Source organism: Lygodium microphyllum, chromosome 2 (genome assembly GCF_053477565.2).
Source record: "Lygodium microphyllum isolate KBCC chromosome 2, Lygodium_microphyllum_v1.1.10, whole genome shotgun sequence".
Taxonomy (NCBI): domain Eukaryota; kingdom Viridiplantae; phylum Streptophyta; class Polypodiopsida; order Schizaeales; family Lygodiaceae; genus Lygodium; species Lygodium microphyllum.
Genome location: NC_141136.1, coordinates 139,262,069 through 139,288,535, shown reverse-complemented (window position 1 = coordinate 139,288,535; position 26,467 = coordinate 139,262,069). Strand labels below are relative to the sequence as shown.

The following is a 26,467-nucleotide window of genomic DNA, read 5'->3' as shown; positions in this document are numbered from 1 at the left end:
GTGATCTGTATTAGGAGATCTATATACAACAACCTGAGGGTTTTGTTGCAAAGGGGAAAGAACACATGGTATTAAACTCAACAAGAGTTTGTATGGGCTAAAACAAGTAGCACAAGAATGGTATCATAAATTGGATACATTTATGCAATCTCACGGATTCCACAAATCTCAAGTTAATCACTACTTATACACCAAGAAGCTAGCAGATGGCAGCCTTATTCTCTTGGTTTTTTATGTGGATTACATGCTGATTGCAAGCAAGGATATTCATGCGTTGGACTCCTTGATATGAAGGATCTTGGTGAGACCAATCATATTCTTGGCATGAGTATACTCAAGGATAGATCACAAGGTCTTCTCTATCTGTCACAACAAGAGTATGTTACTAAGGTTTTGCAACATTTGAATATGGAGAGGGGAAAAGCCATTGGTGTGCTGTTGCCTCCATATGTGAAGCTTGTGCAAATGACAGTCCTATGCTTCACAATGTTGGTATCTTGATGTATGTTATGGTTGCTACATGTCCTAACATAGCATTTGCAGTAGGAGTGGTTAGCAGTTACATGGCATATCGTGGCAAAAAGCATTGGGAAGAAGTGAAGGGTATCATGAGATACCTTAAGGGCACAAAGGACTTGTGTATCTGCTTTGGGAAGCATAAGTCATATGTTGTTGGCTTCACGGATGCAGACTATGCTGGTCATCCTAACTACAAGAAGTCTAGTTCGGGATATGTGTTTACATTCACAAGGAGAGCAATCTCTTGGATATCCAGGCTGCAGAAGTGTGTTGCATTGTCTACAACAAAGGCAGCTACTAAGGCATACAATGAGGCTTTATGGCTTTCACGTCTGGTGAGAGAGCTTGGCATTACAGAGGTTTCTATCCTCCAATGTGGTAGTCAGAGTACTATCATACTAGCACGAAATCCTCTCTTTTATCCAAAGACAAAGCACATACATGTGAAGTATCATTTTATCAAGGATATACTTGACAACAAGAGTATTGAGCCTGTCAAGATACATACATATGATAACCCTGTAGATCTTCTCATGAAGGATCTTCCAACAGAGCGGTTTGCTCATTACCGCCAAATGATGGGGGTTGGATAGTATATGTGTATTTCAGCTTTGTATATACATAGACTTAGTTAATTCTTTCCTCTACCTTTATGCACATTGGGAGGTTGTTGGAAATAAAGAGTCCCCGTGCCTTTTACGATGTTCGGGTTTGCACGCACTCTTACACATGTACTATCTATATATATATATATATATATATATATATAAAATCAAAAAACCTAAAGTGGTACTTGAAGATTGTATCTACATCAAGTCTTGTGCTCTCTCTCTCACTCTCTACTCTGCACTTGCTCTCTCTTATTATGAGAACCAAGGCATCGCATGTCTTGATCCTCATGAACTCCGCTAATATTTTTGGTAGTCCTAAGCTATAGGTGATAGCTTCCATGGTTGTTTGAGTAGGGCAACAGCAGTTTTTCAAAATTTCTGGTCATGAAACTCTAAAATTTCTCTCTCAACAACATTCTCTCTCATCCCCCAATCATCTCTCAAGTTATCGTACCAACATCCAACCATTTGAATTATCAAAGAAAGATATTGGAAAATCTTTGTTGTAAACCCTAATTTAAAGCAAAAATTAGGGTTTGATAGCCACCTCGGGATGCGTGCTTAGAATAAGGGCCTAGAACTTGAATTCCAATTGTTGAAATTGAGGAATTTTAGCAAGATTTTATAGGCCAGTCAGTCAATGTCAGATTTGGGGCTGAATTTCTCTTTCAAGAAGCATGGTGAAGACCGATCCCCAAGAAAAACAAGGGGCAAATTGAATGGAAAGCTTGCTGGTCAATTTTGATAGCAAGAGGCACTTGGATTAGCAGAGGAGATCAAAGAATCTTAGTTGTATTGTTTCCATTTGCACTATAAGAAAAAGAAATACCGGAAGGGGCACCAATTTTGGGGCCAACGAGATGTCCAATATCCAAGATTAAAGAGCTAAAGTGTGTGTTTTCAGTTTATGTGAATTTTATGCTTACTGTAATTAGTGCTAAATCAGGTCATTTACCACCCTATCCGAGGATGAAGGCTGGTTTTAAGGTTCCATGGCCAGGATACCATCAACTCCCTTGAATTGGTGTGCCCAAGGTTCACAAGGGAAGCAATCTCTTGGATATCTAGATTGCAAAAGTGTGTTGTATTGTCTACTACATAGGCAGAGTAGATGGTTGCCACTAAGGCATGCAAGGAGGCTTTATGGCTTTCACGCCTGGTGAGAGAGCTTGGCATTTCAAAGGTTCCTATCCTGCACTATGATAGTCAGAGTGCTATCATGCTAGCACGGAAGCATCTCTTTCATGCAAAGACAAAGCACATACAAGTAGGTTAAGTATCATTTTATTAGAGATGTATTTGACAACAAGAGCATTGAGCTTATCAAGGTACATACAGATGATAACCTTGCAAATCTTCTCACGAAGGGTCTTCGAGCAAAGCGGTTTGCTCATTGCCGCCAGATGATGGGGGTTGGATAGTATATATGTATGTCAACTTTATACATACATAGACTTAGCTGATTCTTTCCTCTACCTTCAAGCATGTTGCCTTTAGGTGAAGGTTGTTGGGAATAAAGACTCACCGCACCTTTTATAGTGTTCAAGTGTGCATACACCCTTAGACATGTACCTTATATATATTATCAAAAACCTAAAGTGATACACTTCGTTATTGTACCCACACATTGTGTCGTGCTCTCACTCTCTACTCTGCACTCACTCCCTCTCTCAATGTGCATATCCCAGCCCAGCATTTTGTCTCAATCCTCATGCACACTCGCCATCATATCAATCTAAGATAATCTTCCCAAAACCCATGCTTGATAAATAGTGAGTTTATTGCTTGCTGTAATTAGTGTGTATCAAGTAATTTAGCATGCTTTCAGAGAAGGAAGGCTAGTTTCATATTCTATCATCGTATGATATATCACATTTACAAAATGTTGCAAAAAATCATAATGATTGGTGAAGCCCCCATCTTGCCAAGGCATGAAGTCCTCAAATTCAAAAAATTGAATTTGTTGCTCAATTTTCTCCTCCATCCTAGACCAAACGAGCATGTAATGTCTCGATATACGAAAGTATTGTCCAAAATATAGAACAAGATAAAGCCTTGAATCTTTTGTCTCACCATCTTTAGATCTAACCTTTCTATTTTCTTTAGTTTTTAAAATTTATAGTTGCTAATGTAACGATCTAGAGACAGCTAACACTTCAGCTTAATAAGAATTGGGTTTTTGTCTAGACTCTTGTGAGTGCTAGTAAATTAAAGATACCAAGTCTTACAGCAGCAACCCAAGGTTGTCACATCCGATGGCATCCAACTAGTATAGTTCAATACTAGTACGGTACTAATCAAACTAATAAATCTTCAACCTACGTCTGATGTTACATTCAATTTTTAAAAAATACATATAATTTTAAGTCTATACTTAATGTTTGGACTTAAAACATAAACTTAGAGATTCAAGTTAAAAGTAAGTGCAAAACAGAGTTGAAACAAGACTCAAGAGTCAAGACCCAAGAGTATAGTATAAGTCATGACTCATGATTCATGAATAATAAAACCAACAACTTTATTATAAGCGAGATATTCAATCTCATACAAAAAGATATATAAAAATGGATTGAGATAAAAGCCTCAAGATAAATGATCAAATGACAAATCCCTAGGCTTTAAGTGCTCATATCACTCTCGGCATCAGAGATAGAAACATCCTCATCGCCGCTTAAGTAGCCATCACCCTCCTCAACGAAATCACCCTCACTAATGGCATTGCCCTCCTCATCATACTCGAGCTCTCTAAGCTCTATATGAGGGGTAGTGATAGTTATATCCTCATGGGCCAAACTAGAAGTGCTTCCCGAGCAACTCCCACACCTCATGTAACATCTAAGGGCCCCACGAGCATCATGGGTAGCCGATGTGGATGCCAAAGTCAACACTCCACCACTAGCAATGCAAGGATGTACAATATTACGGGCTCAGCATGTACAAGTGCGAGATACCTGCTGATCTATCTCCTCAAGCCCTAAATAAAGCTCCCTAAATATTTGCTCCTCCTCCAAGTCCCTCTAACGAGTTACACTTTTAAGTGTGCTAGCGGAGAGCTTGATCACATCAACATTCACCTATACATTTAAAGGATGAAAAACTTAGATTAAACAAATATAACATCCCAAAATGTAATTCATAATTTATGAATAAAGTTATGAACTAAAAAGTTTTAAAAATGAGTATATGATACATGTCTTGTCATAGATATCTCATGCATACTGCATAACATGCATAAATTGAAGCGCAAACAAATTAGTCACTCCAATCGATGTGTGCTAAGCCTATTATGAATCTTGGTGTGCACAATGAAATACGCACACCAATTTCTCTCATATCCACCCAACGAACAATCCTAAACAATGTGAAGAGAAAATAAGTTTAAACTTCAAACTTGCAAGTTGTAACTAGAATCAAATGATAAAAGAAGAGAGATTTTTAAACTTGTGCAAAAATGAGAAGGCTACTCTTTGGAGGTGGGGTAATTGGTAGCCAAATGACTCCCATCAAAAAAAGGGCTTCACCACAATTCCCTCTTCCAACAAATGCTAGATGCGAAAGCGGTGCCCCTTTAATCACTACAATTGATTAGCTCTTGGAGAAAGACACCATGATACCCTTTTGCCAACGCCTTTGAAAGCAAGGCATCATGGTCAGCAAGGACATTAGTATTCATGAAGAGAGAGGGTTTTTTGTGTTGGGTATAAAGTCCCTTCATCTCCGTATATATACTCATACGGGTGTTAACATATTCTTTTATTCTTTGTGTACCATCACGATCCGGTACACCTATCTTCGCGTTTACTCTCTCTAACTCTTAGCTTTGCAGCTCGCGCCTCGATCTCGCACTCCATTGCGCACACTCTTCCCTTTAAACTAGTATCACAGTAATGGTTCTGCACGCTTCTCGAGACCAAGGTACAGCCGACTAATAGGTATAAAGTCCCTTCATCTCCGTATATATACTCATATGGGTGTTAACACATTCTTTTATTCTTTGTGTACCATCACGATCCGGTACACCTATCTTCGCGTTTACTCTCTCTAACTCTCAGCTTTGCAGCTCGTGCCTCGATCTCGCACTCCATTGCGTACACTCTCCCCTTTAAACTAGTATCACAGCAATGGTTCTACACGCTTCTCGAGACCAAGGTACAACCGACTGATGTGACAGGGCTAAAGTTCAGCGAGCAAGCCCAGGCAGAAGTTGTCACTAACTGATTACCAACAGCAAATCTAGTGGGCGACAGGAGATGAGTAGCAAGCAGCTGAGCAAGCACGAGCAGTAGACGCTCGTGACAGTCCAAAAAGCAGCAGCGGGTGTGCAGTAGGCGCAATGACTAGCAGAGAGCAAGCGCAACGGGCAGTGGGCAACAGGCGCAATGTGTAACCAGGCCCGTGCAAGGGCAACAAGAACCAACGGACAGGCGTGAGACAAGGCACGCACGGGACAGACGCCAGCAGGCCGTCAGTCACGCGACTCGCCTGACGAGTCAACGGACCCTCGTCACTCCATTTTTCCTTAAATCAAAAAACTTTTTCTTCGAAATCTCCTTTGAATTTTCTCTTGTCTTGACAAGGGGTTCGCGCATGCAAGCATTGTGCTCAGATTTGTGCAGATTTATGCCCAAAAAACTGGGGCTTTTCAGATTTAGTGTTGTTCATGCATAATTAAGGCATCTGCGTCAAAAATTGTAGACATTGTGCATGTTTAAATTGGGGATTTCTCCAAATTTAGTGAAAGTTTGATCATTTGAGTAAAAATTCTCAACATTGGACCCACAAAATTTGGGACTTTTGCTGTATTGGTGAAATTTTGTTCAGCTGAGTCAAATTGGCTGACCTTCGTGCACACTTGGACTCGAAAATTTTGGGGCTTTTCCAAAATTTTGTGAAATTTTACTAAATTTGGCCGTTTTATGCTCTTGGGAAAATGCAATCGGGGCAGATTGGTCAATGAAATTTTAGGGCTTTTGCCAAAATTTATGGATTTTGGCAAAGTTAATGCGTGAAATGCACTTTGGGAATATTACTGAAGCAATCTTGTTGCCATAAGCAAAGTGATTTGAGCATTTTTATCTCTCGCTTGTGCGATTTTGGAGAAATTGAAAAGATTTCTTGGTGTTTTGTGTATCTGAAGTTGATACGAGTACTTATATATGCAGTATACATGTTGGACAGCTCCCATTGAGTTGATGTATTGCTGATTATTCATGTTGCAGCAGTCTTAGTGATCATTTTCAAATCTGGGATTGTTGCAAATGTATTTTTGGTGATATTGCTGAAGTGGGAGTTACCTAGCACTGATGTATGCATTTTAATGTATGCTGAAATTGCAATCATACTGCTGAAAGTCATTCATTCTACTGTTGTACATGTACTTGGACTTAATCTTGCTATTATTTGCTGAAAATCTGGGCTGAAATCAGCTGAATATTCAGCTCATTTTTTATGTCATAAATTGCAGCATTGAATTTATGGTGTATTGCTGAAAAATGGCTGCAAATGCTTCTAGCAACAGTGACACTAAATCCCTCTTTGAAATCAAGAGGTTTGACGGCACTGGCTTTGACTTGTGGAAGGATAGGATGCAAGGCATTTTGTTTCTCAAGGACTCTGAAGATGCTCTCTTGGAGACTAAACCTGCAGCTATGATAGATGTGGATTGGGCTAGACTTAACAAGAAAGCCATTGCATACATTAAGATGGCAGTGTTTGATGATGTACTTACAAACATCAAGCGTCTTGATACAGATTATGCTATATGAAAAAAGCTTAAGGACACGTATGAAAATACAACTCCTGTGAATCAACTGCATCTTATGCGTAGACTTGTGAACATGGAGTTGGATGAGTCTAAGCCAGCATCTGAGCATTTGAGTATTTTCACAGGGGTTTTGAGTCACTTGCATGACTCTCGTTTGTTGGCTTTCGATGATAAATTGAAAGCTATTTTCTTATTGATGACTTTGCGTAACACCTGGAATCCTTCATTGCATCACTTAGCAACAACCTCGCTTTGACTTTTGATGGTATTAGAGGTTCAATCCTTAATGAAGAAATCAAAAGAAATTCTAGTAGTAAAAGCAGTGGCTCAGCTTACCATGTAAGAGACAGGTTTGAAAAGAGGGGTAATGCAGCCAATAAAGGCAAAAGCAAAAGCAAAAGCAAGGGTAAACAAGAGGATGTCACATGCTATCAATGTGGGCATAAAGGGCATAAAAAGCCCGATTGCACATACTTCAAGAAAGGGCAGAAAGGAAGAAACAGCAGGGTAAGAAAAAGAAGGATGATAAGAAAGATGATGACAACTCTTCCTCAAAAGAAGTTGCAAAGGCAAATTTTGCATCTAGTGTGGTCATTGAAGAGCTTCGTGGCACTGAAGAGATACTTGTTGTAGCCTCATGTAATGATCCAGATATTATTGCAACGGCAGGTGATATACACATTACCAAAAAGGAGTTAATTGATGCCTGACTTTCAGCTCATGATGGGATGTCACAATCATGGATAGTGGACAGTGGTGTCTCTTTTCATGTTACTCCCTCTTTGGAGTCATTTTCTAAATACACTCGATAAGGAAGATGATGACAGCTCTTCCTCAAAAGAAGCTGCAAAGGCAAATATTGCATCTAGTGTGGTCATTGAAGAGCTTCCTGACACTAAAGAGATACTTGTTGTAGCCTCATGTAATGATGCAGATATCATTGCAACAGCAGGTGATATGCACATCACCAAAAACGAGTTAATTGATGCCTTACTTTCAGCTCATGATGGGCTATCACAATCATGGATAGTGGACAGTGGTGTCTCTTTTCATGTTACTCCCTCTTTGGAGTCATTTTCCGAATACACTGCAAGTTGCCTAGGCAAGGTTTACTTGGGTAATAACTATGCATGTGAGATAGAGGGTGTTGGCACCATTCATTTGGCCCTTGAAAATGGCCAAGAGCTGATTTTGCAAGAAGTCAGATTTGTAATTGGCATAAAGAAAAGTCTACTATCAGTTGGGCAACTTGATGCTAAGAGGTATTTTACTACCTTTGGTAGTGGAACTTGAAAGGTCCATGAGGGCTCTATGCTGATTGTTAATGGCAGCAAAAGGGGAACTTTATATTACTTGCATTGTAACGCATTACCTGGCAAGTTCTTAGTTATGGCTGAAGTCCATTCACAAATGGAGCTTTGGTACAAAAGACTTGGTCATATAAGCCAAAAAGGCCTTCATGTTCTCTCCTCTTTAGGAAGATTTGATGTAAAAGGCTCTAGTCTCGAATTTTGTCATGATTGCTTATATGGAAAACATGTGAAGTCTCCCTATTACTCTGGTGTCGTTAATAAGTCTAATGCTCTTGACTTAGTACACTCTAATGTGTACACTATGCATGTTAATTCGTATGGGGGTGCACCCTACTTTGTTACTTTCATTGATGATTTCAACAGAAAGTCATGGGTATATGTACTTAAGAGCAAAAAGGAAGTGTTGGATACTTTTAAAAAGTTTCATGCTTTTATTACCACACAGAAAGGGCTTAAGTTGAAAGCTATAACAATAGATAATAGGGGTGAGTATGTCTCAAATGAATTTAACAAGTTTTGTGAGATGCATGGCATTAAGAGGGAGTTGACAGCCTCTTATAATCCTGCATCAAATGATATGGCTGAAAGATTTAATCGCACACTTTGTGAGTCACATGCATGCTATCCACAGCTAATCTCCCACAGTAGTTTTGGGGAGAGGCTCTTAAAACTATAGTTCATGTTTGCAATCGCTCTCACAATAGTGCATTAGAAAATGGCATTCCTAAAGAGGTTTAGTCTGGCAAACTTGCTTCATATAACCATTTGCATGTCTTTGGTTGTGATGCCTTTGTGCATGTATCTATAGAACAGAAGACCAAACTAGATATGAAATCCATCAAGGGCATCTTCATAGGATATGGAGATGAGGGAGAGAGGGGTTACATAGTTTGGCTTTCTCAGGGCAGGGAGATAGTACAGAGCCGAGACGTAGTATTTAATGAGGCAAAGTTGCTAAAAAATACTACACATAGTGATCTTGACAAAAAGAAGGTCAAATTTCAGCATGAACAACCAACCATTCAGCAGCCATTAGGTGAAAGTTCTGTCTCTCTTGATGTTGAAAATGAGCAGCAAACTACTGAAAGTTCTATCCCTTTTGATGTTGAAAATGAGCAGCAACCTATTGTGCTGCAGCCAGAAGATCATGGACAGCAAATAGATGCACAGGATAAAATAGGACAGCAAGAAGAACATGCTGAAAACAGATTACAGCAACAAGAAAATGCTGAAAATCAGTCACCTGGTGATGGTGTACACATTCCTCAGGATGTAGGCCCACTGCTTGATAATATAGATCATTGGGTAAGAAGGTCTACACATGTCAAAGGCGATCACAGAGGTTTCAGCCATCTTTGGATTGCATTTTGTTGACTGATGAGGATGAGCCTCAGACATTTAAAGAGGCACAGTCATGTGAAAACAAGAGAAAGTGGAAGCTTGCAATGCAGGAAGAGATGAAGTCTCTATATGCAAATAACACATGGAAGCTTGTATCTTTGCCCAAGTACAAGGCACGGCTGGTTGCTAAGGGCTACACACAAAAGGAAGGCATAGACTTCTAGGAGGTCTTTTCACCAATGGTGAAGATGACTGCACTCCGTGTTTTGTTTGCTCTCACTGCATCCTTGGATTTAGAGTTGGATCAGATGGATGTGAAGACTACTTTTCTTCATGGTGGCTTGGATGAAGATTTGTACATGAAGCAGCTAGAAGGATTTGCTATTCCAGGAAAAGAGCATTTGGTTTGTAAGCTGAAACGCCGTTTATATGGGCTGAAACAAGCCCCTAGACAATGGTACAAAAATTTTGATACCTTTATGCTCAGCCATGGATTTAAATGCAATCATGCAAATCATTGCTTATACACTAAAAAGGCTAATGATGGAAACATTATTGTGCTGGTTTTATATGTGGATGGCATGCTCATTGCAGGACAACATAAGAGTACTTTGAATGCTAGGCAACTGAGTTCAGCCTTCTCCATGAAAGATTTGGGGGCAGCTGAACACATTTTGGGCATGCGCATTAAAAGAGACAGAGGGCAATTATGCAAATCACTCCTTATACACTAAAAAGGCTGATGATGGAAACCTTATTGTGCTGGTTTTATATGTGGATGACATGCTGATTGCAGGACAGCATAAGAGTATACTTTGAATGCTCTTAAAAGGCAGCTGAGTTCAACCTTCTCCATGAGAGATTTGAGGGCAGCTGAACACATTTTGGGCATGCACATTAAAAGAGAGAGAGGGCAGCGTTTGTTGTTTGTCTCACAGGACAAGTACATCAGCAAAGTAAACAGGTTTAATATGGCTAATGCTAGGCCTCTTGGTGTGTCTTTACCGCCATATACAAAGCTTAGCAAAGCTGATTGCCCTAAGGATGATGCAACTGCTAGTGCTATGAAGGGCATACCTTATGCATCAGCTTGTGGATCTTTGATGTATGCCATGGTTACAACTCGCCCTGATATTGCTCATGTAGTGGGAGTTGTTAGTAGATTCATGTCTAACCCTGGCAAGCCACATTGGGAAGCAGTGAAATGTATCTTCAGATACTTAAAAGGTACACAAGAAAAGTGTATATGTTATGGAAAGGCTACACTAGAGTTGCAGGGATTTTGTGATTCGGTCATGGCAGGAGATCTTGACACTAGGAGATCTACCAGTGGGTACGTTTTTACTTTGGCTAGTGGAGCTATCTCTTGGTGTTCAAGATTGCAGAAAATTGTGGCACTAAGTACTACAGAAGCTGAATACACAACCTACAAGATTACACGCGATGAAGTTAGAATAAATTTGGGAGGTTAAAAGAAAAGAGAGATTGCAAAATAATGAATTTAGAAGCATTACCTCAAAGACAGCTTGCCGTTTATGCCAAAACATGAAGGAGCCCATGGTTCTCCTTCCCCTTATGCCCGCATCCACCGCTCGTAGGAAGTACGTGCCAAGTGGGCAAGAGATGAGAATGTTGATAATCCCTCTTTTTTGTGGTCACTCAATCCATCGGATAGGACAGAGGATCTCTACTTCGTCCAACCAACACACACGGGCTCAAGGGACTTATCAATCCTCACTCTCTCCTCATCAAGTTTCTTGGTATGCATGTCATTGTATGTGACATCATACCATCCCTCACATAAACTAAGGGCGACAATGGCTTTCACCATCCGCTTCCATTGATCCACTTAGACAATATGAAAAGAGAGCTTCCACTCAATTATGGTACGTGAAATCTCTATTTCCACTTGCCTTTGTCTCTCCTTGAGAAGGAAGAGAGAACCAAAAACTTGCCCCATTGCTTGGACAAGAGTGACTTGTCTCTTGGGCATAGGTACACCACTCAAATCGCTTTTTCTAGACAGTATAGAAGAAGCCCCTCCAATGGAGAAAATGAAGACCATTGGAGAGGGACCTTCTTTCACATCTGAAACCTCATGATCGAGAGAGACCACCTCCTCACTTGCCCTTGAAAGGCCTTTGCACCACTTCAATGGCAAGTATTTCTAGTGGGCAATCTTCATAGACATCATCAGAAATACTAGGACATGATGTGGCTTCCCCTCCTAATTTGCAAAGGTGGATGAAAAGGCAAGTAACGGATGAGATTTGGAGCTTTGGGCAATACTTGCATTGCCACTTACAAGTATTGGATTTCTCCTCAACTCGCTCAAAATAGACACAATGTATTGATGATGTATGGAGAGAGGGTCACAAGTGGAGGATGAGATGATTGAAAAAAGAAGTCGAAAGGGTAGAGAGGATGAAGGAGTAGAGAGCTTGAGGGAATAGAGAGAGGCTAGAGCTTAACGGAGAAGAAAGTTGAAAGGGTTGAGAAGTTAAGAAAGGCGAGTAATGGATGAGATTTGGAGCTTTGGACAATACTTGCATTGCCACTCACGAGTATTGGATTTCTTGTCCACTCGCTCAAAATAGGCACAATGTAAGTGAAAGACCTTGTGAAGAGGGGGTGCCATTGATGATGCATGGAGAGAGGGTCGCAGGTGAAGGATGAGATGATTGAAAAAGTGAGTGAAAAGGGTAGAGAGGATGAAGGAGTAGAGAGCTTGGCAAGAGCTTGATGAAGGAGGAAGTTGAAAGGGTTGAGAAGTTAAGGAAGGACAGAGCTTGAGAGAATAGGAGGAATGGAAAGCTTGAAAGGAGTAGGAGGGGTAGAGAACTTAGAAAGGATGAATGAGATGGAGGAGGGGGGAACATTTTTATAGAAAGGAGAGTGCTTTAGGGTTTAGGGTTGGGGGGAAAGAGGGGGAGAGAGAAAGAGACATAAAAAGTTTTGAAATTTTGAAATTTGAAATTTGAACGATAGCCCATGGGGAAGGATGGTTGCATTGTGCCATTGTGTGTATGTAGAGAGAGAGATGGATGACAGAGGAAGAGGGAAGGAGGAGAGTTTTTAAACTTGTTAGTTTAAACTTTAAACTTTTCTCTTGAGTCTTTGTGTAAGAGAAAGAAAAGAATAGAGAAGAGAGAAAGAAAAAGGAAAAGAAAGAAAAGGAAGAAAAGAAAGCGCAAAAAAGGAAGGAAAATCCATTGGTATACAAGGCCAGGGTGCAATCGGGCGGGTAACAAGTCAAACAAGTCCCAACAGGACTGGACGAGTCAAACAAGTTGACCCATCTGTTAGACGTGGTCAACCGACTCTTGCCCAAAAGTTCAAGTGTGATAACCAAACTGAATTAGGGGATTTTCTTCTTTGAATAGAACTTACATCCCTACCAAGAGGCATGTATCAACATCTTGTCATGAGAAATCCCCACCTCATTTGTCAAAAGCTTTTGCAATATCTACCCAAGGCATTGCCCAAGATAAAGGTGTCTATCTAAAGTAGAACAAGATGAGCACTACTTTTAGGAGTTAGGGGCAGAAGCGGAATTAGATGGCACCACAAGAATCCAACTTGTACAAGGATGGCACATGCAATTGGTATTTGCTATTTAAGATAAGACCTCCTCATCCGTAGCTTGAAAACTAACCACACCACCCACATTGCCCATTGGTGTCAAGCAGTTAGACACCAACCCCAAAATTGGCATCCATCGCTATTTAAGATGAGACCTCTTCCTCTATAGGTTGTAACCTAACCACACCTTTCCCACTATTGTACTCATCCTCACCCATCTCAGCCTTCCATCTCTTATCAGGCTGCTAACTTACACTTCACTTGCATTGAGTACATTTTTGGGGTTATTCTCATTCTTCCTCTATGTTGCACTTGCTAGTGTTCGATAAGAGCTTGAGCTTTCAAGAATAACCCCCCAACACCTTTCCCACTATTGTACTCATCCTCACCCATCTCAGCCTTCCATCTCTTATCAGGCTGCTAACTTACACTTCACTTGCAGTGAATACATTTTTGGGGTTATTCTCATTCTTCCTCTATGTTGCACTTGCTAGTGTTCGATAAGAGTTTGAGCTTTCAAGAATAACCCCCCAACTTTCCAATTACTGTGCTTCATCCTCATCCTATCTCAAGATTGCATCACTCATCTGGCTGCAGATGTATATCCCCCTTGCACACTCAGATCTTGTACACTTTAGGGGCTATGCTCACTCTTCCTCTAGGGTTGTGCAGATCCTGGTGTTCGTTATTGTGCCCATGTAAGTGCCCAAGTAAGCAGTGAAGAGGTGTCTTGCAAGAAATTCACTCACATCCACCTAAGCTCGGAGCTGCTGTTGTATACTTGAAGCTCTTTAAGCTGTACCGTTGCTTTCATGTGTTATTTACCACTGCCTTGAGCATATCCTGGTATTGATCCTTTTCTGGTGCACCCATCAAGTCTCCCTTACTGCTCTAGGCTCCCCCTGTTGTTTCAAATAGTCTGTTCGGGTTTCCAAGCTCCAAGAATGATGCACTGGCACATTCCCTAGAAGAAAGGGACAAGACATCTCTGATCTGGTAGTCTGGTCAACTTTGTCTCTTCTGACTCCACTTCCCCCAGCATTTTGTCAAAAATCGTGTAGTCATTGTTGGTATGTGAAACTTATGGATCCCTTCATGTGTAAATATATCATGGGTTTCTCCAAAGGTGGCGCATGCACATGCGCACACACTCAGAGACAACATTTTATAGAGTAATTTCAAAACAGATTAAATTCAATTCTGAGCCTGTCCAGAAATAGCCACACCTTACAATACTGCAAATAGAGTGTGCTAATTTCTAAATATGTACAGCCCTGCAAACGGCTTTCATTGGTGATCTATCAGAGATTTCAAGGTCTTTGCAAACAAAATAACCTGATTTTCACGGTTTTATAGCCAAACACATGCTTTCGTGGCCTTGTAAAGAATGAAGAGTCAATAAAACTTACGGGTCACTTGTGCTAGGACTTGCTCCATCCTTCTGTACATACTTTGAGTAAGGTAGCCCAGCAATAACATCTGCTGTCAGCCCCCTGCTATGAGTTCCAACTGCTTCTCCCAGTGCAACAAGCTCCTGAAAACAAGTTCACCCATAAGCCTACCAGTTGGAAATAGTTTGACATTAGAACTTTTAAGCATTAGAAGACACTGCCAATGACTCCATATGTCCTAATCTGTTAGTACATCACCTCATATGACATGTTGTCTGGGTCTACATCTTGCCAAGCATCCTGTATAATACAAAGGAAGTGTAAAAAGAGATGAAATAATTCGTTAATTTTTTAGTTAGACCAGTCAAGTAACATTCAATTTTTTAGAACCTGTGAATCATTACTCTCCTCTTCATCATCTGGGCCAACTGCTTAACCCAAACACAAGATAACTGGGGTTAGTAGAGATAGAATCCACAGCATGTACATACAAAATTAGGCCAACATTCTATTCTTGCCTCATTGAGCTTGGGTATTAAAAAACACAAATACTTGCCGAAAACTTAAGAGCAGCCAGGACATCTGTTATTTTGAAGGGCAGAAAGCAGCTTTATACATCACATCAAAGCAATGCTGAAGTTCAATGTCACATAAGTGAAATAAGCAAATGCATGGAGCCCACGCACAGATCTTGATTCCCTTATCAGCCTGAGAGCAGCTGTACTTACATTCACGAAAACCAGCGAGGGCCATTATGTGAGCAGTTGCCTCTCGGTGCTCAGCCTCCTGTAATGCCCTGGCAAAAGCCTCATCATTCTCAAAGGTCGATCCATCAATCTCCTCTTCTTGACTGCTTAAAGAGATTCCCAGCTCAAGTGGTGGTTGTTCTGAAGGCAGCTCATGCAAATCATCTTCATCCTCCACATCATTAACATACTCATAGTCACAGCTCCCACTGCCAGAAGTGTCATATTCACTCCCTTCATTGCTCATATGGAGAAGCATGTATGCCCTTTCCTGGATTAGAAGGAAGCTGCTATATTTAGACTGCCTCAGCAGCACTTTTGTGCACAAGAGGTAGGAAAATATGATGCATTCAAAATGCTTATTTCCTAGCGGTTACAAGAGAGAGTAACAAAGACTTGTGTGAAGCTTTATACAAACTTTCATGTGTGCAAAAATGACAAGAATCTTAGAGAATGAATCTGTGTTATCTTAAATATTAAAAGGGCATACTAATGCACTTGAAATCAGATGTCTGACACCAAGCATGTAAACAAATATCCGAGCATAATGACACCTGTATTAACAATAACAAGCCTTCTCATGCAATTTTACATAGCATACAAGAGAGGCCATGCCAAATCGAAAAATGAAAAAATGGGAAAAAGATGATACAGGTAGGAATGTTTAAATGCCTGCCTAAATTATCCTGATAACATCCCTCGTAACAGACAAGCACACAAGTATGCTGGGTGATATGTCATATTTACCGGTGAACATGGGTCACATTCACAAACACACAAAGCAAGACCCCAGCATCTGAATGTTGATTCCCAACATACATCAATTTGTCAAGAGTGACCACATATACCAGTCATAAGTACAAATTCTTGCAGCCATAAAGGCCACCTTTAAACTTTACCCTGTCCAGAAAGCTGTCCATGTGCATCCAAAATTGAAGTGCACGTGTGACAAATCACAATTGAGAGAAGTGAGGACAGGATGAGAAATCAAAATGTGTTGCTTACGCAAAAGGCATTAGTTGTTAGCAAAATTGACTTACTAAAAATGACTCAAGGCCTTCTGATCAAACTGAGGTAAAAGCAACTGGGAAACCACTTGCATTTGCGAAACTAAGGTAAAAATAGTTGGGAGACTACTTGCATTTACTAGTTACAAAACTTATCCAGGTAGGTTGGACCACCAGATTTTATCTACAAACTCAAACTTTTCTAGAGATGTCATTCACAAAGTTATCAACCCGAACACTTCACTAAAGTGGTCCCACATTAACGTCAAATTGAACTTTTGCTCATTATGTCACATTTGGTGTCAAGCCTGAGTACCAAACATGTTTGCTTACCTCTGCATCTAGACCATGGCATTCAGAAACCAATGCCCTTAGTGAAGATTCAACTGACTATGGAGGAGAAAGAAACGAGAGAATCTGACAGTAGACAATGTGAGCTCAAGAGAGTGTATTAGCTCAAGATTGGACGACAAAATGGAAGTGGAAAGTATAGCTAAGGTAAGAGGTTGACCTAACCAAGGTCCCGCACCCTAACAAGAGTTGGATTAATTAAACTCTAGAGCCTAGTGTCACCACATTTAAAGTCCTAGACACACCACACTTTGACACTTTAATAAGTGTCCACACCACACAAGTTACATTGGGCATTGCCCAAAATTGGCAAATTCTAACACCCCCCTACAATGCCAATGTGATGAAGTACAAGGATCATCAATCACCAAAGGGTAATAAGTTCAAGGACATCTGGAAAGCCTCAAACTTCTCATGTGGTAAAGCCTCAATGAAAATGTCTACAACATTTTCCTTTGTGGGAACATACATCAAGCTGATCTCTCCTACATAAGATCTCTCTCTGACATAGACTATAGCGGTAGTGAATCTCGGTTCTCAATGTGTTTCAAGCAAGCATGAAACTCAAGATTTCTTGCTACTACAATAGCAATCTAACTGTCCGAGAGAATCACTGAAGGACCCTCTAATAACACCTGTAGATCACCTAGTAATCTGCGCAACCATACACATTCAATTGTTGATGTGAAGGCTGCTCTATACTTAGCCTCACAAGACAAGGTAGCCACTATGTTCCTTACTAAGCCCTAAAATGCATAAATGGCCCAAAAAGAAACAATATCCACTCATAGACTACCAAGTATCTTAGTCTCCAACCCAATCCAAATCATTATAAGCCTCTAGTGGCACGTCTCCCACTAGCAAATACAGAGGTATGTGTCTAAGTACCTTGTGAGTAATGGAAGATCCGCTTAATAGCTTGCCAATGAACTAAGTGTGGTCAGTGCATAAACCTGCTTACCTAAGATACTAAAATTGTATGTCAAGGCGTGTGTTGCAAAGATAGATAAGGCATCCAACAGCCTTGCTACAAATTGCAACATTTGTCATCTCACTATCATCATACATAGCAAGCTTCAGCCCTAGCTCCATAGGGGTACTCATAGGTTTACAATCCTACATGTTAAACCTGTATAGAAGCTTTTCAACATACAATGACTGTGACATGATGATACCTTGCTGAATTTGGGTCAATTGAATCCCCAAATAGTAATGTAAGAGGCCCATATCTGACATAGCACACATATCTTCAATTCAGCCTTATAATCTGCAATTTGATCCTCTTTAGGTCTAGGGAGCAACATATTATCTATATACAGAATGATGACCAATAAGTACCCCCCTTCATATGTATAGAGTGGGAGCAGTTAGACTGTTCTTGAATCGTTTAGTGTTCAAATAAGCATCTATCTTTGAATACCATGAACGAGGAGTTTGTTTCTATTAGCAGATATGTCAATTCATGGTTAAGTCTATGCATGTGATTCAGTGGGCTAGGGCACCAGTTTAGGCATTTTCTTTTGTTTGATTTGATGTGTATTGGCATTTATTGCAGCAGCCAATCGGCGAGCATTTAATGCTTGCCGACCTGCCATTTTTATGACACCTTTTTTGGTCTATATTAGTCAATCTGCCTCCTCCTCCACAATCATTCATCTATCATCACTTCCAAGAGACTTGGTGGAGAGAGGAGCTGGTGCCAATGCCTTCACAACCAATGATTCACATTGGTTCTGTACTGTCTCAAGTCTTGGTATATGTATTCCATTTGCCGAGTCTTCTTCTGAGTTCTCTTCTTTTGCAATGTTCCTTCTTTTCTTTGTCTTGTGTCCAACAATCTATTTCAGCATACAAATACGCTTCCATTGCTGCATCCACTTCTCACATCTGGTGCCAATGCCTTCACAACCAATGATTCACATTGGTTCTGTACTATCTCAGGTCTTGGTATATGTATTCCATTTGCCGAGTCTTCTTCTGAGTTCTCTTCTTTTGCAATGTTCCTTCTTTTCTTTGTCTTGTGTCCAGCAGTCTATTTCAGCATACAAATACGCTTCCATTGCTGCATCCACTTCTCACATGGTATCGGATTGCAAGATCTATGTTCCTATTGATGTTTTTCTACTGATTACAGGTCTTTCTTACCTCTTCTAATTAGGCGACCTGCTACTAATTGATTTCAGCCTATCTATGGTCTACAGCAGCATGCATTTTCTGAACAGAAATCTGCATTTCGAACTTGCATCAGCATTGGCCCTTGTTTTTGTCAATTTGCAGCACTTATTGCTTAATTTAGATTGTGTTTCTGGCATTTTTGGCTGTATTTTTCATTTCTTGCAGCACTCCACCTCTTTTGATCAGATTTTGGTTTACATTGCATGTGAACACTCATTTTATGCAATCTTTGATGTGTGGCCTAACTATCTAACTTGGAGTGTTGTTACGAAAGCTTGGTTCGTGCACAAGTAGTTATGGTATATTGCTTGTGGAGCTATTCCACATCCTCAATGTCCTTTTCCGATTCCCAAAGATTTTGATGAGGCTAATCATGAGGAAGTTGTGCTTACATGGGATACGAATGATGCGTGTGTCTTCTTCAATGTATTTCTAAAGAAGTTCTACCAACGATTACCTCCTCCAGGACATCTCCAATACAATGGTCGAAGCTTCAAATGTTGTACGAGGCACCTTCCACCATGCGTATAGTGACACTTTATGGACAACTTCAGTAAATGAAGTTCGAGCCTAAGGAAACTATTCAATCATTTTTGCTCCATGTTGCACACATACAAGACCAGCTTCGACACATGCAGTCAGCTCTTCTAGAGGTACATCTTGTGGGGATGTTAGTCTACAAGCTCTCCCCAGAGTTCGATGGAGTGGCCAATGCTTTGAGGGCGCAAACATCCTTGACACATGTGAGCTTTACCTATATGTCCTCTATGCTGATTGAGCATGAGCCACCTTTGCGTCTACAAGGCACGCTTCCATCCCATTATACAAGTTCTCATGAGGCTCTTGCAGCTTCGAAGAGGGGTAACATGAAGAAGAAATCTAAGCCTAGTGTTATCACTATGTTAAGAAGGGATACTTGTGGAAGGATTAAGGAGTTAGCAGCTTCAAGGAACAAGAAGGAGAAGAAGAAGCAAGATCCGGACTCTTTTGTTGAGTCATCCTCTTCCTTAGACTTCAATCAGATTCTCCAACCCAAGAAGAGGCAAAGGGGTGAACAGGATCTTATCTTCCGAGCGAGGGAGGGCTTCGCAGCCCCTTTTTCTTCCACTTTCTAGAACAAGTGATGTGGTCATCCGCCACGACAGAGAGGGAGTGTGAGAGGTGTTGAGCTAAGAAATGCATTCCATGTTGATTAGCTACTTAAACAGCCCCAAAACAAGCTTAATTTAATGAAAACCCTAAAACAGGGAGTGGTTTGAGAGAGTTCAATGAAACTGTCATGAGGACATGTATTTTTGAAACCTCGCTTAACATGTGCATTAATCTTTAATCACGTGGTTAAGTAAACGTTGCACATGTGAGCTATAATTGGGGTTAGAGTAAATTTACGAGCCCCGAACCCGAGGAAATCACGGAATGTCAAAGGTAAATGTTGCTATAAGTTATGTTGCATACGTTCTTGGTGATATCTGGTGTCAATTGTTGCCCTAGGTCAATCATTTGGCCATAAGTGTCGGTTGGTGACACTAGAGAAGTGGCGTTTAATGGTACCTAACGCCAATCTGATGGTCAAAGATGACACAGAGACACTCGCGAATGAAAGTTGCCTAGCCAATTTAATTATTGGCCAGTCAAATTATTTTTAGGGCACCGAAATAATTATTAGATTAATTTTTAGTATTTAAAGACTGAAAATTAATATTAAATTATGGATAATGCTGAAAAAACCATTTGAAAAGGCTGCCACTTATCAAAAATGCTCATGTAAGACTGAAAAACGTCTTTAGAGGCCGAAGAGAGGCATTTTTAGTGTATTCAACCTGCAAGAGAGAGAGAGGAGATGCTACTGTTTGATTTGCAGCCATTGGAGGACCTTCTGAGGCAACCAGGGGCAGGAGAAGACCAATCAACAGCAAGTGACAGCCTCTACAATCTGTTGAGACAAGGCCGTAGCAATAAATGACTGATTTTCTTCAATTCTTTGCATCTACAAGCTGTTGAGAGAGAGCAGCAGCAATAAATGACAAATTTTCTTTAGTTCTTCACAAAGAAAGTCTGAATTTTCTCTCTCTACAGCTTTCTCCCTCATCTCCTAGTCATTTCACAGCAGCAGCCTCGAGAAGCGTGTCAAAAATTGAAAGCTCCAAGACTTGGATTTTTCAAGGCTGAACGTGAATTTCAGCTAAATGGACAGCAAGGGGAGTTTGGATTGTGAAGGGGATCGGGAGAATCCCATTCTGTAAATCAACTTTTTCTTCAATAAACCTAAAGAAATACCGAAAGGGGCGCCAATTTTGGGACCAATTGGGTCTGCATTGCATCATCAAGTATACCTACATCTTCCCTTTCATTTGAGCAACTCAATTACTCTTCTTCTCTCCCTCCCCTCCCACCCTCTTCTCTTAAAGCCATATCATACTCATTTCAAAATCTCGGCTTACATTCCACATCTACCTCTACCACACTGGGAGTTGGACCTTCTGTCTCCGCTCCTAGCATATTCTCATTGTCTATTCCATATTCACATCACAGTGCCTCGTTAGGGGGCATTGGGCTCTTAACACTGTCACCTACCCTTTCCCCCAAGCCATTCCGCACTATGGGACTTCACTACAACGAATGCCACCCTCTAATACAATTCCCTCTACCTTTCCTCATGTAGGCACATCTTTTCCTACTGGGATGGTTGTGATGGGCATCCCCCTCACTACCCAAGCTACACACACCCCGTGACCTCTCAGATGGAAGGATTTACTTCCTCCACTTATGATGCATTGTCACACTTTCCATGAATCGCTCCTATGCAAGAATATTCATCCTCTTCTCCACATGTCCCTATCCCTCCACCATGGGATCCTCATGCGGCGACAATGCCCATGCCTAGTCATCCCGTGCAAACATTTGGATCCCCCATGCACACTTCTCGAATGCCTGGTAGGCACTATGGGACCCATTCCCAAGTGTACTCCTTTCCACCACAATACCCACCCTATCCACCTTATCCGAGCACTACCACTCCTGTTGCCTCGGCCAAGAATGCCTTTACGGATAAGACTCGTTTCAACGGGTCGAATTTCACTACTTGTCAAACTATATGCAGCAAGTGCTTGAGTCTCAGGGTCTTTGGGATCTTATTATTGGTCTTGAGCCTATGCCTGACCCTCACCTAGCCCACCCCGATTACATCCCTCTATCGAGGGCTCGCAATGCCACAGCCAATGTCAAGCTAATGCAAGGTTTGCTTCCTGAGTTTCACTCTCAATTACAGCACTTCCCTCTTGCATCGGAACGTTGGAGTCATCTCATTGACCGCTATGCGGCCAGAGATCGTACTCAACATATAAACATCGACTTTGAGCTTCAAGAGTTTTACATTAAGAAGGGGATGATCTAAAAGTCAAGTTGGCCAAATATCGGTGTTATAGGCCAACTTTGCAACTACTAACTCTCCGAAGTCGAATGACGATTAGGTCACGTTCTTGAACAAGTTGCCTAACAAATACTTCCATTTTATCCAACACATTATCTCACTGCCTAGATTGCCAGCCTTCTACGAGTTTGAGTGTCAGTTCTTACGTTACACAAGACTGCATGAATCAAGTCCACAAGAAATCCTCCACTTATATCTATTCAGAGGGGTGACGGTTGATTGACTCTTCTTCAAGAGGAAAAACCAACACTAGCAAGAACTCGCAAGATGCAAAGGGAAGCCAAAACAAGGGTGACACCACTTCCTCCAGCCGAATCAAAGAACCTCGGCCCCTTTGGTAGTGAATTCCTAAGGAAAATAGATTTTACACTCACTGCTAGAGGTCAAGCCATGTGGACGAGAAGTATCGTACCAAGGCCCAAGGTCCTCCTCGTGGAAACCATAGCAGACTACTAGAACTACACAGTCTAGTGGGGCTACGCCTCCCACTATTGTCCCATCTACTCCTTCCGCCCCCTCGGCTGTTGGACATGTGGCACACGGACAGCCTCAACGGCCATCTTACTCTACTCCTGAGAGATTGACTGATTGGTCTGCTAGCACCAATTCTATTGCACTTTACGCATCCCTTTCCAGGAACTCCATTGCACCTTCTAGACCATCTTTCCCACCTCGCTATATGCAATGGTGGCCACACATTTAGCCTTTCATTTTCAAGTCTTCCGCTGCATTTACACACACATACACATTTGCATTATTGCACTTATTCATTTAGTTCATTTTTCATTTCAATTTTGTTTTTCTTTTTAGAGCATCTCACTACTGAACTCCGTGATTGTAGATCTTACTCTCTTTTGCAGACTTTGTTTTCAGCGTAGAACTAACATACAAAAATTGTCTAGTCCTACCTGGGCTAGAGACATGGGATACGCATCGTTCCCTTTATGGTTTCATCTTCCTACGAGTTCTGCTCTTCTACTAGCATGGAGGCTTCCCCTCCCGAGGGGGATGGTACAGCATCTCTCTTGATGCTATTATGGCAGTGACTTCTGCCTTGAGTTCAGTGAAACCCTAATTTGGGAGGGTCCATTCTCATCTATAAATAGACACGCTACCCCCATTTAGTCCCATCTCTTCCGTACACATTTCTCACCCTTGTGTGCAAATCTCAACCATCAGTCTCCAACCACGTGGCAGTCCAACCTTCACGACCGCTGCCATCACCTCGCTTGCTCCTCTACTGCTGCATTTTACTACCGTGTTTTACTGTAGTATTCTACTACTATGTTTTGCTGCTTCGTCCATATCATCAAGCATCATCCTCTGCAATTGCCTCAATCTCCTCGCACTCTGGTGATTAGCATTTGGTGTTTCTCTCACTCTGTCAATCCGACTGGTGGTCACGACACTTGGGATCCGTCTCCAATGGACATCACTCTCCGACACATTGCTCTTCCCTTGGACACACTGCATACTCTTACATTCATTTACAGCATTCATTCACTTCAAAGTTGTGTTCTTTCTATCCCTTCTTCTATTTGTGTTTGAGTTTTGAGTTTTGCATTTAGGGTTTGAGTTTTGCTTTCTATGTCTGTGTTTGTCTCATTGTGCCTTTGTCGTGGTCGTACACTGTGTTTCCTCAGTGCAAACCCTAGCAGTGTCTCCATACTCTTCTTCACAAGAGGACGGTGAGATGGGGTAGGAGAACATCATCTATATCGGTATACAGGGGAGCAGGTTCCAAAGAGGAATATTCCTAACACATCGATGGAAGCCTTGTATATTCAAACTCTAGAGCTAGGATTAACATCCGCGTTCATGATGAGCTAGTTATTTGACAAACACTGGGATTGGCTCCTAGTCTAAGGTTACATAAGGAGACACTTTGGCAATCTATGGCCAAAGGCGAGGAATCCACAGTCACATATGTTCAAAGGCATTTCTGACAAGATGGTCTTGTATGCTACTGTGAGACATTATTGACAAACATTGAGAACTACTTTGATTCTTCTCTATTTTCAGAAGCTGCTACAATCGAATGGACATCAGATTCTCTCCGAGACACCTTTCGTGGTGGCTTGCGCACCCACTCCTTGGATATCCATGGTTCTACTCTAGTGGTCCTTGTTGTATGTACTATGATGGAACCTTATCATTATGTATATTATATCAGATCACCCATGATGTGAGAGAGGGTGCTAGCAAATATGTCAATTCATGGTTAAGTCTATACATGTGATTCAACGAGCTAGGATACCAATTTATTTCCTAAATTATTTAGGCATTTTATTTTGCATGATTTGATGTGTATTGGCATTTAGTATAGCCAATCGGCCAACATTTTAATGCTTGCTGGCCTATCATTTTCATGACACTTTTTTCTATCTATATTAGTTGGCATGCCTCCTCAACACTAGTTCATCTATCATCACTTCCAAGAGACTTAGTGGAGAGAGGAGCTAGTGCCAGTACCTTCACAGCCAGTGACTCACGTTGGTTCTATAATGTCTCATGTCTCAATATATGGATTCCATTTCTCGAGTCTTCTTCTGAGTTCTCTTGTTTTGTAATGTTCTTTTCTCTCTCCTATGTTCAACAATCTATTTCAGTATACGTATACGGTTTCATTGCTGCATTCACATCTAGCCATTTCAAGCCACACAAAGTCTTGTTTAACTTGCAAACCAAGTGTGCTTTATCTTTAGCCACAAAACCTGGAGATTGTGATACCTAAACACCCTCATGTATGTCACCATTAAGAAATGTTGCCTTGATATTCAACTAATGCACTTTCCATCCATGATGGGTAATCATTGCAATAACACATCTAATGGTACTCATGCAGGATGTAGGATTAAAAACCTCCTCAAAATCTATGCCTTTTTCTCCTCAAATAGTAATGTAAAGGGCCCATATCTGACATAGCAATTGTATTCTTCAATTCAGCCTTAAAATCTACAATTTTATCCTCTTTAGGTATGGTGAGCAGCATATCAGCTATATAAAGGATGAGACCAATAAGTCCTCCCCTCATATGTATAGAGTAAGAGAAGTTGGACTGTTCTTGAACCCTTTGGCTCCAGTGGTACTCAATGTGACGATATTTTGCAACCTGGAACACCAAGAAACAACCCCACTAGCAACTGTAAAGATATACCCGCTGGTGGACCTACAAGTGTCCAAATCACTTGCTATGTCTGCATCACAATAACCCTGCAAACTAAATGCACCCTACTCATAGCAAATATACTTTCTTTGTGTACCCTTGAGGTATCGAAGAATACACTTGACAGCCTCCCAATGTGTTTTGCTAGGATTTGACATAAACCTGCTAACAACTCCAACTGCATGAACAATGTCTGGACGAGTAGCAATCATAGCATACATAAAAGAGCCACAAGCTAATGCATAAGGAACTCCCTTCATAGCATTTGCTTCCACATCATCTTTGAAATATGAACACACTATGAGCAAGTTAGCAAGAGTGCTTAAAGATGACATTCAAGAAGTATATTTGGATACTGAATCAAGTTCTAAACCGATAAAGGTGAGAATTTTTGTTGAGAAAGACTTCAAGTGTTGGGATGTAAAGGTCCTTTATTCACCTCCGTGTATTTTACACGTGTATTGTTATGTTGTACATGTGAATGCACCCTTCCGGGCCCTAAGTATAAATACATTTTATTCTTTGTGTACCAACACATTGTTGGTACACCCAAAAATCAGTTCAAACTCCATGAACGATAAAAAACAAGCAAAATTCTTTTATAAAATAGAGCATATCGCCTTTTTGTGTGTTTCGGGTTTTTTGAATATTTAATTGGGGTTGGGTATCGACCAACCAACCATGGATTTCAACATAGATCTTCAGCCTCCTCAGCCTCTAACCTCAGTCAGTTGTCCTATTCCTTGGGCATGGCAATAGTTAGACATGGGGATAAGATCTTTGTATCTCAACAAAAGTATACACTTCAGTTAGTGGATCAGTATTACACCACTCAAACATAGCCTATGGCCACACCTTTTGATCTTATTGTTATCTAAGAATCCTCTTGGTCAACCTTTCGATGTGCATACCTATCGATCTATGGTAGGGAAGCTTCTTTGGTTGATGTACACTAGGTTAAACGTGGCATTCTCAATTTCACTGCTTAGTCAATGCACCTAAAATGTCTCATTGGATTGCTTGTTTGCATGTGTTGAGATATGTTAACTACAATTTTTTATATGGCTTATA

General features: G+C 40.9%; 1 protein-coding gene across 1 annotated transcript in view; it reads right to left on the bottom strand.

Moving 5' to 3' along the window:
- LOC148040391 (RING/U-box superfamily protein) overlaps positions 1 to 26,467 on the bottom strand; it is a 59,903-nt gene that overhangs the window by 22,205 nt on the left and 11,231 nt on the right. Inside the window, exons 3-6 of the mRNA XM_087699114.1 lie at positions 15,250 to 15,538; positions 14,912 to 14,949; positions 14,780 to 14,821; positions 14,540 to 14,664 (exon numbers count right to left, since the gene is read on the bottom strand). Of these exons, the coding sequence (XP_087555240.1) occupies positions 14,540 to 14,664; positions 14,780 to 14,821; positions 14,912 to 14,949; positions 15,250 to 15,538 (494 nt within the window). The remainder of the gene's footprint in view (positions 1 to 14,539; positions 14,665 to 14,779; positions 14,822 to 14,911; positions 14,950 to 15,249; positions 15,539 to 26,467) is intronic.